Below are 12,405 nucleotides of genomic sequence, written 5' to 3' on the forward strand. Positions count from 1 at the left end.
AGCAGGTTGTCAGCTGAAGCTATCCTTGAGATTCTAATCGTTTTGTGAGCTACTACTTGCCCCAGCCTGCCCGTAAGCTGTTGAAAGTGTATCACTAGTCTCAGTAAAATCTCTCTGTGCTGAACACTAGTAGGTGTACAGTTCACATACAGAATTCCAAGCTTTTCAGTAATTGAAGTTGAACTGAGGCAAGGAACATTTCAGTTTGAACAGGATCTGTACGTGTGTATGATGGATTCTTGAGATCAGACCAGAGCTTTCCAGACCCTTCTAGACCGTCTACCACCCCTTTTGCTATCACTATTAAAGACCATTGTTTTGTTGATGTAAGTTGCTACCCAATTTTGTTGTACTGGTGCATACTCAAGTACTATATACTTCTCTTACAGGTTGAAGAGTTTTGTAAAGTTGTGTACGTACGACACCTAAAGGCTTTTGACAAGCTTGGTTTTCTAATCGTATGGGATTGGCTACTTAATGATGGAGACTGATGATGATACTGATAGTAGTGTGTGTGACAGAATATCTAGTGAAGAGTTTGCATCCCAAGAAGAAGACACTCAAGAGAGCTATGTTCCATTTAAATGCATAGGTGTCACTCGTGATACGGAGTATCAGAACATTCTCCGTGAAGTTAAGGATATAATTAGATGTTGTAGCACCTTTACTTGAACTGCAACTTTCAATAATTGTATGGTCATCATTTGTCACAATAAGTGGTGACATTGTTCCAGTGAAGATGAAACCTGAGCCAGAGAATATTGTTGATCCTGAGGCAATTTCTTTTCAGTGCCTTCATAATGGGGTTTGGCGGACAATTGGTTATGTTGTTTCTGAAATTTGTGAGGAAGTACACACAGCTATCAAAAAAGGGGACATATTAGTAGTCAAGTTCGTGTGGGTAAAATTCAAGCTTTGGAAGAAACAGCCTGGTTATTATGCTTGTATTGGAGTCACTCGGAGAGGAGAATGGTCGATAAAGGTTAAAAGATGTTGTAGCACCTTTACTTGAACTGTAACTTTCAATAATTGTATGGTCATCATTTGTCACAGTTGTTATAATTCTGAACGTATGACATTGGATAATTAACGCATGCAAATGACGTATGATAATTAAAGAATACAAGGTAAAGAATACATATAATAGCAGTAATATGTCCTCGAAAGTTAGACATACAAGTGTTTGGAAATGTAAGTGGGAATATTAGGTGGTGGCGGCAGCTCTTCTGGTGGATTGTGAAAAATCGCTCTTGTATGAAGAGTTTTGTGTGATGGAAGGGAGGCCTTCCCACTTGAAAACATAGAAGTGGCCATCGACTCAGCTCTCGAGACTCTAGACATTTTTCTTGGTGATTGTGTGGATGGAATGTCAAAATCAGGTCTGTCACCCTCATAGAAGCGGTCGTGGTTGGAGGTATAATAAAAATATGGCAGATCGGGGTCATTCCGTTTCTCATACTCATTACAGATTTTTCTCCAAGAAAACTTCACTTCTTTCGACGTAAAGTTTTTCCCGAGTAAATCCCTCACCACACTAAAAAAACACTCTACATCATCAGTGGTAGATGCTCGTGGGTGTTCAGGTGGCAAACTCCGGTTAACTAGCTCAATTCGTCGAAACTCAGAGGTCTCAATGTGTAAGATAACTGCAATCAACACTTCACTAAACCCACGCACACTGGATATGTCCCTATCAAAAAAGCATACTGATTGTTTCATAGGGTTAGCGGTGAGCTTACTTGTTTACTTCCAATAAGCTGAAGTCATATTCAGACTGGTGCCAGGGCATGAGATCGTCCAGAATATACTGCAGGAACTTGTAGTTCAGCCGGCATCTCTGAAGCTGAGATAATCCACGCTCATCAGCTGCACGTCTCCAACCGTTTACAGCATGAATGTAGTTGGCCTCAGCTGTGTATCCTTTCCTTTCCATGAAGTGTGCCAGAGGTAGAGAAAACAATCTTTCAGCATCACTGACCGATTGCTTTCTCAAACCGACAAGAGCAGAGTGTGTCAATCTAGAGGTTTCGTCCTTGAGAGCTTCCATATAGTGCTCTACTTCAATGTCATCTGGACCTCCATTACGGGTACACTTGGCCATCCTCTGTATAAATTAAAGAGTGCAGTGTGTAAATGTAAATGTACATTCATTATTATGTATAAAAGAGTGCAGTGTGTAAATGTAAATGTACCTTCAGTACATGGGCCGGGTCTTATCTCTCATAAAAGACGTTTCCAGTTTCTGGATGAACTTCTGGCACATGCAAATGTTGTCTGAAAGGTACACCATTTCGATCGTATTCTCTGACGGTGTGGTGAACTCAAGTTGAGCTAAAATAGACCTCAATTTGTCCACTTCTTCTTCTCTCTTTCCTACGGTAATTATTAATTATCATCTTCGAGCATTAATTTATGTGCAACTTGTGTTACCTGGAATCCACGAATGAAATTTGTAGCCACTTGGAACCGTGCGAGGTCTAAATCGAGATATGATATCCTCCCATGTGAGGCCAAGAACTTCCTTCCAAATGTGTATCTCACATAGTAGCTGTGCTGATACGAAAGGACTTGGTTTCAGACATGTGATCAATGAGTTTGCCATCACTGAAATATAGAAAAAAATCTATGAGTGAAAAACGTACATGAACCTGACCTAACAAATTACGTTTTGGAGTCAGCAGATACTTTCTTTTATAAGCGGGAGTACTTAGCCCTGATGGTAGAGCGAATTTGAAGCACAGACAGGGGTCTGGTATACCCTTTGTTTCTCATCGAATTATACTCACCGTCGCTACTAAATCCTAAAAGATACACATAATTATGTACACATAATAATACACTATTTTGTATATAGGTCTCACCAACAACATTCATTCCACGAGCTTTCATCAATTTGAGAATATTGCAAACAATACGACGAATTGTTTGCTCATTGATAGAGTGGTAGGGAAGCAGTTGAAGTGGTAAAGCATAAGGTTTTCTTTCTCTTCTTTCACTGCTAATCATTAGCACAAACACGTGTGTTGCAACCTGTCGTTTTTGTCAGTATAAATTTCTAGAGAAATTGCATAAATTTTCTTTCATGCTGGAAATGGACTGACTGGTATGGCAACTGCACGAACATTGACAATAAGCTGCTGATTCTGCTTTCTAAGCTGCTGTATATCGTCGACTTTCCAACCACCTTCAAACAGTTGCTTTGTAGTTGTTCCCTTTTCGTGGCGTCTGCATGCTCTAAAGCTGCACGCAATTAAAACGACACAACATGATATTTGCCTGCTAATGGAGGAAATACTTTATATATACCTGTCAGAATGAATATCTTTTCTTCAAGTAATATCTGGCAGCATTTCCCCAAGTCTTCCACGCAGTTACTGCCAATCCTTATTGCCTTGTAGAAATCAAGCAGGTCTCTGTAAACCTTAAACTCTTGCTGTAAGTCACCAGTGTCAAGATCAACATCCCCACTCCACTCATGACGCATCGATTCTTTCAATCCAGAAACAAGATCACATCCATCCCCTTTCAACCACCAGCTTGTGTTCGGATTTCTCTTGTGAGCAGCATCAAGTATCTTTAGCTATATAATGGTACCCAACAGTTGATAAAATAATTTGGGCATGTCACTTATTATATACCTGAACCTCTGATCCCAAAGAAATTCCACTGCTAACAATGTCTCTTTCAAGAGTTCTTTCAGAGAGCCCAGGGACGTTGACTCTTGCCTGAAGCAACAATGAAAAACAGCTAGTATACATGTTATAGCACCTTAATTCAATGAATAATACCTCAAGTGGGTCAAGGCCTCCATGGCGTGGCTCAGGGACTGACTGAGAAGTTGACATAATTTTCCACATTGGACCACAGAAGATTTTTACCCATTCGTTCCGAAGAGAGTAAACATGGACACTAGCCACTTTCTGTAGTCATCAGGGTAACGAACCTTAAAAACACCAGGAGTGCATGGCACTGTAATTATATTGAACATACTTGTTGTATATCAGACGAACAGAAGAAATTAGAGCAATACTCAATGAGTCCCATTGGCATTCTTGAGACAGGTAGCCGTGATTCCTGACTGTTAGGTCTCTTCGTGCCTATTGCTTTCGCCAAGTTGTACATCACATTGGTTCTACCACCATGATCCAATTGCACCATAGCCTCAAGAGAGAGAATTAGATAATCGGAAGGATAAACTCTTTCATAATAAAGAAGTGCATATTCCTGGAACAGCTTAGTCACCACACCGATCTGTTCTTCTCGACAGAGCTCTGATATTGTCTGACCAGTGCCTGATAAAACACATTGTTCATCATTGGGCAAGAAGAGTTTGTTTTATTGGTCAAATTGTATTCAGCCTTGGCATTGTCAGGAGAGGAGAAGCGGTTTTGCAGCTCCCTCTGAACAGTGTTTCGACAGGCATCAGCTACAGTAGATGAGATAGAAAAGTCACCATTATTTTTATGATACGAACATCTAGTAGCAGTTTACCTATGCGTACTGCTTCCATGTTTACAAAGAGAAATTCAGAGGTATCTTTCCAAAACTGATGTTTTCTTCCAAATGCTGGCCACCTGTCTTTGAAGCCAGCACAACACACATAACTAGTTAGCTGCTCGAGCTCATCCAAACTCCATGCGATTGCGGCCTAGATACATGCATCAAGACACATAATCAGTGAGCTATTGTTTTTACCCTTGATTGAGAATTTGTGAACTAGATGGTTACACTGATGTTGTGCTTTATTTAGAGTTGGATTATTTTGCCAGTTTGAAAACTAAACTGAGAAACAAAGACTTTTTACTACAGAAAAACTACAATTTTACAAGGTTTGATCCCTTTTTAAGAAACAGTACTCATCCATATTCAAGTTTTCCTGGTTGTATGTATGTACGTAGGTTGGTCTACTGAAAGGCAAAAATCGCCTATTCATACCATTTAGAATGTGTTGTAGTGTAGTATGGCTTATTTCATCTGACGTTTTATGCTCCCTTTTTAAGAAACACACATGCTTATTATAATTATACTGACTTCATGAGAGTGTTTATCAATGTCAGGTCCATCAACTGGTACAGGTTTTGTGCTTTAAATTTTAGTCAGTTGCAGAAAATATGACTGGAGGTGTAAGGCCTGATTATCGGCTTATATAGTAAGAAACAGAACTGGGATAGAAAGCTCCAGGTCAGTGCCACAGTGTTTTACTAACTCATTCATATGCCCCCCCCCCCCCCCCACATACACAGTCATACTATTAGATCTTCATCGTACTATCAGTATGCTGGAAGAAATTTATGAAGCTTAATGAAGAAGGAAGAGTTGATTGACTATTTTGGGCTACATATAAAAAACGAAATGAAAGACTTTGTTACATGCAAAAGACCTGTACAGTTGTATAGCACCAGCTCTACCTCATGCAGTAGCAGCAGTAGCAGTTCATTATGCAGCTGCTTATTATGGCAGTTTATATGACTTGTGAAATGTTGATAATTTATTAAAAAATTTGGTATTAATAAAATGTCATACAGAACATGTTACAGAGAATATTGATAATGGCTACAGTACTATCAGTCTATCTATGTTATCTAGTTCTTGTGCATACAAGCTCTGGGTTTGTATCAAATGTGAGAATGGACATGAACACAAGCAGTATTGTCTAAGTATTAAAGTGTTGTTTCTGAGCTTCTCTCTTTCTTGTTGACTTTGAGAATCCCTCTCAGTATTTAACTTGAGGCAGATTCTTGGGATGTCAACTTGCATCTGTCATCAATGACTTCTTTCAGAGTTAATTAATAAGGACTTGTTCTCTCTGTTATTTTTATTGCCATAGTTTGGAGGCAACAAAAGTAGAGGCGAAGTGATGCATTCCAATGACGTAAGCGTGTCACGGATAGCTTCAAATTTTCTACTGTACCGGTGTAGAAGCGATTTGGGGCTCCCCCCCATTTCAGGGCCCCCGGGCCCTAAAACGCTAGCGATTTGGGGCCCCCCCACGGCCCTATTTCACTAGCGCTTTGAGGCCCCTCCAGCGATATGGGGCCCCCACTTATAACTTGCAGTGTAGATGGTATCTATATGCTTGTAGCCTCAGCCTCATGGTCTAAATAATAGTTAGACACTGTTTAGGAAGTTTCTACATGATTTAGAAGCCCAAAGGGCTGGTTGTAGTATCCCGAACGCAGTGAGGGTTCTACTAGCCCTGAGGACTTCTAAATCATGTGGAAACTTCCTAAACAGTGTCTAAGCATTTTAGATCATAGCAACCATGAGTATTTAGCCAATCAGATTTGAATGTTCTTATCTAATCTTTGCTACATGATTTTCTAAGTGAAATACATGATTTTCTATTGAAGTACATGATTTTCTAAATTGGATAGAACATTTCCTCTAACCAATCAGATTGCAGTATTTATGGCAAACATGATCTAAGTAAATCTAGATGTCCCTTGCTGACTAGATCTTGCACAGTACTTACTCATAATTAGCTCTCTTGCTGACTAAGTGCAGAGTTTAATAACACCATGACTTGCAGGTGCTATTGGCTAATGTTAGGCTAGCTATACCAGAGCAGGAAGATGTAGATCTATCCTCAATACTTTAACTGAACTCGAGAAAGTTGTTATTTTATGCCCCTGTTATCAGTTACGGAATAAATTACTGTTCCTTTAACTGGCTCTGTTCGTTAAATACTAAGAGATCATGGAGAGAAACACATGCATGCACACACAGAACATGCAATAACCATGCAGAGTGAGACATACATTACTGTCATAGGAACAAAGACGAGCAGGGCCTCTTCACAACACAAGTAAACCATAGAGCCTTGCTCTACGTACATAAGGCTGGGATAGAGGTAATAAAATACACATGGAAAAAAGAACAAGTGTATCCACAGGTGGCTGACTACCATGCATCCTCCACAATTTCTTGCTCTTTGATTTGCAGTTTATTCTCAACTTCGCCAGGAAAAGTTCTTGATAACAAAGTGCATGGGCTGCTGCTTGTATTCTCAGTAGTATATGCTCAGCCTATATGAATGCATGCATGCATGTGCTGTGTATACAATGGCTATGTGCTGTCACACTGTAACGCAGGCCTTATTTTGCACATAATTATGGCTGCCTTATAGTGACCAAGCAGCACAGATTATAGGCTAGTAATATATTCTGTATTGGAGTTTAGATCTACATAAACATTATAGCCATTGATTCTCAACTCAACCTCCTATTACTGTTGTGCTGGCTTGACTCCACTGCTCAGAATAGACTTCTCTAGGGGGGCCCTATAATCACTAAGGGGGGGGCGTATACCGCTAGTGCAATGGGGCCCCCCCTTACACCCCAAATCGCTAGCGTTTTAGGGCCGGTGTCATAAAATTTGGCCCCCCCCGGGCCTAGAATTTTAAAATTTTGGGACCCCCGGGCCTAGAATGTTAACAGTTTAGGCCCCCCAGGGGGTCCAAACTGTTAACATTAAGGGGGGCCTAAACTGTTAACATTCTAGGCCCCCCACTGTGAGATTAGGCCCCCCCTCTTCTGCTATCCTTTTCTGCACGATAGAACGAAGTCAAAGAGATATAATAATATGGTAAGGTTAGCTCTATTAGTTGACAAAGCATCAAAGAGACTGCATGCATGCAAAGACTCTGTATCAAAGTAGCAAAAATGTTTGCATTATTATTCTATCAAAGTGAAGGAAGATTTACCTTTCAAGTTACTCATGCTTTACCTATAAATGCTTTGATGCAGCTCTGCAATGTTGGATCTGCCTGTAAGACAATCGATGTTGTTGCATAGCTATCGCCATATTTGCAACTTCTTGCTTACTTTCTCAGCCAAATTTCAGGACAAAAAGTATAAAACACACAATTTCAGTGCAAAGACAACAATTTATATCTTCCTCCATGTTTTCCTATACAGACTCCTCTTCAATTTCTTCTGGGATTATTTCAATACAAATTTTGACCCAGACAAACTGTGTACTTATCATGTCATTTGCCCTTGCTCCAATTGTATTATTTAAAAATCCTTATTTGTAGTATAGTACGTACTCCAGCTAGACTTTTAAGAAGTCAAAGACTGGCAGTGTGCTCTATTCCTTACTTATACTCAGTTCTTTATTCATTTTTGTTCAGCACTACTGAAAAGTTAATAATAATAATAATAATAATAATAATAATAATAATAATAATAATAATAATAATAATAATAATAATAATAATAATAATAATAATAAAGATGTAAATTGTTGTGGGGATGCTCCAATAGCATTACTGGCTCAGCTCTCAAGTAATATGGAATCACAGATAGAAGTCAAGAGAGAAACTGTTGTATCATGGTGGAATCACAATAGCAGTTTCCTTTCGGGACAAGGGTAATCTTGGACAGTCCTGACCAATTCTGGACAGTTGGCACCTATGTGCTTCGTGCTGCATGAGGCCTGATTCATAGAATGACATGGTGCAGTGTGATGGCTGTGATACCAGTGGTATACTACTGTACATGCATGAAATGTGTGTGTGTGTGAGGAGAGCTGCATTCAGTAACCGGCACTGCATAGACTGTGAAGACCATAGAAGACTGTATTGGTGTATTTTGAGAATGCACTGTCACATAATGTTACCGCTGTTGCGCTGTTAATGGGGGGGCCTAAAATTTTAAGAGGGGGCCTAAAATGTTAAAATTCTAGGCCCGGGGGGGCCCAATCTCATGGGGGGCCTAAAATTTTATGACACCGGGGGCCCCAAAATAAGGGGGGGGCCCATATCGCTTCTACACCGGTGTCATATGGGGTGTTATCTGTGTCAAAATGACTATGACAATGTACACACGCGTGCATTCATATGCACATTACAATATGCATGTCAACATGCATATGCACATACAATATGCATGTCAACATCCATATATGCACGTTACAATGAACATTACAACATGCATGCATGTCAACATGCATTATGCACGTTACAATAATTTTATGCCTGCAACATGCATATGCACATTACAACATGCATGTCAACATGCATATAATTATTATACACATTTACAGTATTATGCTGCATGGGATGTCAATAATTATGACCTCCGGCAGCATAATTATACACTTACACCCAATAATATGCATATACATGTCCATATAATAATGATTGGTAGACTGGTTGGCACACACAACATTAATTGTGGATAACTCCTTCGCAAGACTCCAATTTGAGCTGGAAAAGACGCCGCAATAATTAGTTTGTTAGTAGGTGTGACATCTAGATTGTGCATGCGCGATAAAAATATAAGCCCACTCCACATGTACCGACATGTGGAGAGTGGGCTTCTAAATATAATCTGCCCTCGTTGGCTACTCTCCAAATCTGGAAGCGAGAAAAATAAGGAAGAAGAAGAAGTATATACCGACAGTGTATCAGACTCTAGCTAGCTAGTTAGCTGTGATATAAATGGCTGACAAGATTACTCGCGCCAACGAGATAATATAAACGTATTGTGCTAGTCCATAATGAGTACTTGCACTTTGACCCAATGACCACATAATCTAGACTTCATCCTTTCCGTCTACAAAATTACAGTGTAATTACTCTCAATATCCGGATACATGCATAGTGTGTAATGTGTAAGTATACATGCACATACCATATAATTATTATTGACTTGATAATTGTGTAACGTATATATGCATGTTGTAATGTGTATATATTATGTTGACATGCATGTTGCATCCATGCATATTATTGTAAGGTGCATATGCATGTTGCATGCATGCATATTGTAAGTGCATATGCATTTTGACATGCATATTGTATGTGCATATGCATGTTGACATGCATATTGTAACGTGCATATGCATGTTGACATGCATATTGTAATGTGCATATGAATGCACGCGTGTGTACATTGTCATAGTCATTTTGACACAGATAACACCCCATAGTGTCATAGGAATGAATGATTCCCCTAAATAATGACTCCCGGTCATTCCTACCTAGTCACCAGTGACTCCCGGTCACTCACGCCTAGGTATAAATGACTCCCCCGATCACTGACTCCTAGTCACAAATAACTCCCCCCTGGAAAAAATGACTCCCCCGAAATTTATATAGACTACGAACATCCATAGAGCTAAAGAGACTTCAGGGCTATACTAAGTACATCCTCAAAACCTGTCACATGCATGCAGTGTGACTATACAATCAAGCTCAAGACTGTTATCAGGACTGCATGCAGAGAGAGAGGCCTGTTTAATTAATGTTATAAGTATTGACTATAATTACAGCTGTTCTTTACTGTAAACTGGTTCAGTCTAGCTATGCTATCATATCAGTTAGTACCTATAGTACTTATACTACATTGTACACTCTGTTCACATTTTCACATGTCTCACGGTCGTCACTGTAAAGCAAAACTTATAATACAACAACATCCATCACAATAACTAGATCTATACAGTGCATGAAAAACAAACAAAACAACAGTGCAAATTAATAATTATTACAGTGTACAAACAAAAACAGCTAGTGGAAGATAACGAAATGCTAAAAAATTCTATTTAGATCTACAACTATATAGGACAAAACCAATCTCCAAGTGGAGATACTTTAATCAATACGAACACATTTATAATGATACCACACATTACACGTATCGCACTGGACCATTTCATCATAACAGTCAGGGCGGAGACAAGGGCAGTATATATCGTAATTACTATGCTGGAAAATCTTTCTGGTCTCTTGCGGCCACTAACATCTTTTGACTTTGGAAATCTTCTGAGTTTCTGAGTTTCTTATTTTCAAAGCAACGCACAAGGTGTGGCCTCATTTTGTCTTCATTTAGGGTGATGGTATCCAGATTGTCTCCTTGCAATGCGTGGTATGCAGCGGCAATTGCAAACAAACCACAGTTGTTACTGCCACTGCTCTGCTGTTGAATGGAGGCCACAGACAGTAACAGCCCATTGTGCGGGCTATTAAAGGCTTATACATTTGTGCGATTTGCAGCTCAGCACCTGGCTCCAGTTCTTTCCCATATTGGAAGCAGCTATCAAAGAGGAAAAGTATATACCCCCTTGATGAGTGCTGTCGCAATCCAGTGATGCCTCTCTGTTACAAAGAATATCTGCACGAGTATGATATAATTATAATAATATTATAATTATACGGCCATGCAAGGATGAGGTATAATTATGTATACCAATACTATAATAATACTACTATTAAATTAAGTTCTAAGTAGAAATTATACCTGTGGCTTCACTACTAGTGACTGCATGAAAGGACATCTTCTGAGCCAGAAGAGTAGAGTAGCAGCCTTCAATATTTGGAAATTGCATTCTCATCAGTTTGTGGGCAGCATACATATATATGACGGTCAGAAAGCATCCCGCTCTCAGCAAGAATTACATCCTTGTCTCCCGTCCTCAGGTCCAAATCCTTCACCCAGTAGCTTGAATTCTGTCGAATGTGCACACAATAATTATAATGAACGGTATAGTGTGCACATAATAATAATTGTAATTAACGATAGCTCCTGTTAACAAGTATATATAACTATATACCTTTCTTGTTACAGACTGAGTAGTCCTTTGCTTCTTCAAAGGTGGCTCCATAGAGGATGCAGCTTAACGAGAGAAGGGGGCGTCTCGCTTGCGAGAGGAGGGAGCATCTGGCTTGTGAGAGGAGAGGGCGTCTGGCTTGTGAGAGGAGGGGGCATCTGGCTTGTGAGAAGAGGGGACGTGAGAGGAGGAAGCGTCTGGCATGGCAATCTTCGAGGATTCTTGATTTCTCCTCATCGCTGCGCACACGTATCCTCCAGTCAGCTGCATCAGCAGCTTTGGTGTGCTTCTTGTTATATAGAGGCTACCATTTTCAACCAACCCTTAGGCCCTTAGTAGCACCCTCGCTACGCTCGAGATGCTACAGCCTCGGGCCTTCGGGTCTCAAAACCCCATAGAGACCTTGGACTCAACCTATAACTATTATGTATAGGTCTACATTCCAGCTGTCACTTGCTGTCTACTACAGGATGAACACTTGCTTCATTGCTACCTTGCTACTACTAACCTTGCTCTTCTTCATCTTGCATGGCTCTTCACTCTCTACTATGAGGAGTGCATGCATTGGAGTGCATGAATGCATGTACTCCTGCTACTATATACCGAAGTTACATCGATGGAAACAGGTCACATTGGCGGGAACAAACATGCGCATAGGGGAGTCATCCACTCCTGGGGGAGTCACCCACACCTTAGGCAGGAATGACCGGGGGGTCACTCCCACCGGGGAGTCATTCATTCCTCTGACACCGTTGCCAATCCTTCCCTTCCTATATATATCTTTGGGTGGATCCAGGACTTTTGAAAAGGGAAAAAAAATGTTTACTAAAAAAAAGCCAATCAGCATAGATA

General features: G+C 40.1%; 1 protein-coding gene and 2 long non-coding RNA genes across 5 annotated transcripts; 1 reads left to right on the top strand and 2 right to left on the bottom strand.

Annotated features, from left to right (window-relative positions):
• Positions 1-1,107: 1,107 nt before the first annotated feature.
• LOC135336045 (uncharacterized) lies at positions 1,108-4,632 on the bottom strand. 2 transcript variants are annotated; one of them, XR_010394662.1, is made up of 11 exons: positions 4,492-4,632; positions 3,991-4,426; positions 3,789-3,943; positions 3,639-3,725; positions 3,307-3,580; positions 2,862-3,240; positions 2,666-2,801; positions 2,431-2,604; positions 2,193-2,373; positions 1,740-2,104; positions 1,108-1,690 (listed from the first exon to the last, which is right to left on the bottom strand). XR_010394662.1 is itself a non-coding variant. In XM_064531818.1 (10 exons), the coding sequence occupies exons 1-5, from the start codon at positions 4,156-4,158 to the stop codon at positions 3,056-3,058; spliced, it is 846 nt and encodes a 281-aa protein (XP_064387888.1). In that variant the 3' UTR covers positions 1,108-1,690; positions 1,740-2,104; positions 2,193-2,373; positions 2,431-2,604; positions 2,666-2,801; positions 2,862-3,055. The 2 variants fall into 2 exon arrangements, 1 of the variants encoding a protein (XP_064387888.1); XM_064531818.1 differs by lacking the exon at positions 4,492-4,632 and having other exon boundaries at positions 3,789-3,920; positions 3,991-4,158.
• Positions 4,575-5,418, top strand: LOC135336112 (uncharacterized). Of its 2 annotated transcripts, XR_010394717.1 has the most exons (4): positions 4,575-4,677; positions 4,751-4,829; positions 5,058-5,181; positions 5,244-5,418. It is a non-coding gene; the product is annotated as an uncharacterized LOC135336112 (long non-coding RNA). The 2 variants fall into 2 exon arrangements; XR_010394716.1 differs by lacking the exon at positions 4,575-4,677 and having other exon boundaries at positions 4,741-4,829.
• A 4,951-nt stretch (positions 5,419-10,369) lies between these two features.
• On the bottom strand, positions 10,370-12,386 carry LOC135336148 (uncharacterized). Its single transcript, XR_010394765.1, has 3 exons — positions 11,557-12,386; positions 11,244-11,452; positions 10,370-11,117 (listed from the first exon to the last, which is right to left on the bottom strand). It is a non-coding gene; the product is annotated as an uncharacterized LOC135336148 (long non-coding RNA).
• Between the last annotated feature and the right edge of the window lie 19 nt (positions 12,387-12,405).

This window comes from Halichondria panicea, chromosome 5, assembly GCF_963675165.1.
Source record: "Halichondria panicea chromosome 5, odHalPani1.1, whole genome shotgun sequence".
Taxonomy (NCBI): Eukaryota; Metazoa; Porifera; class Demospongiae; order Suberitida; family Halichondriidae; genus Halichondria; species Halichondria panicea.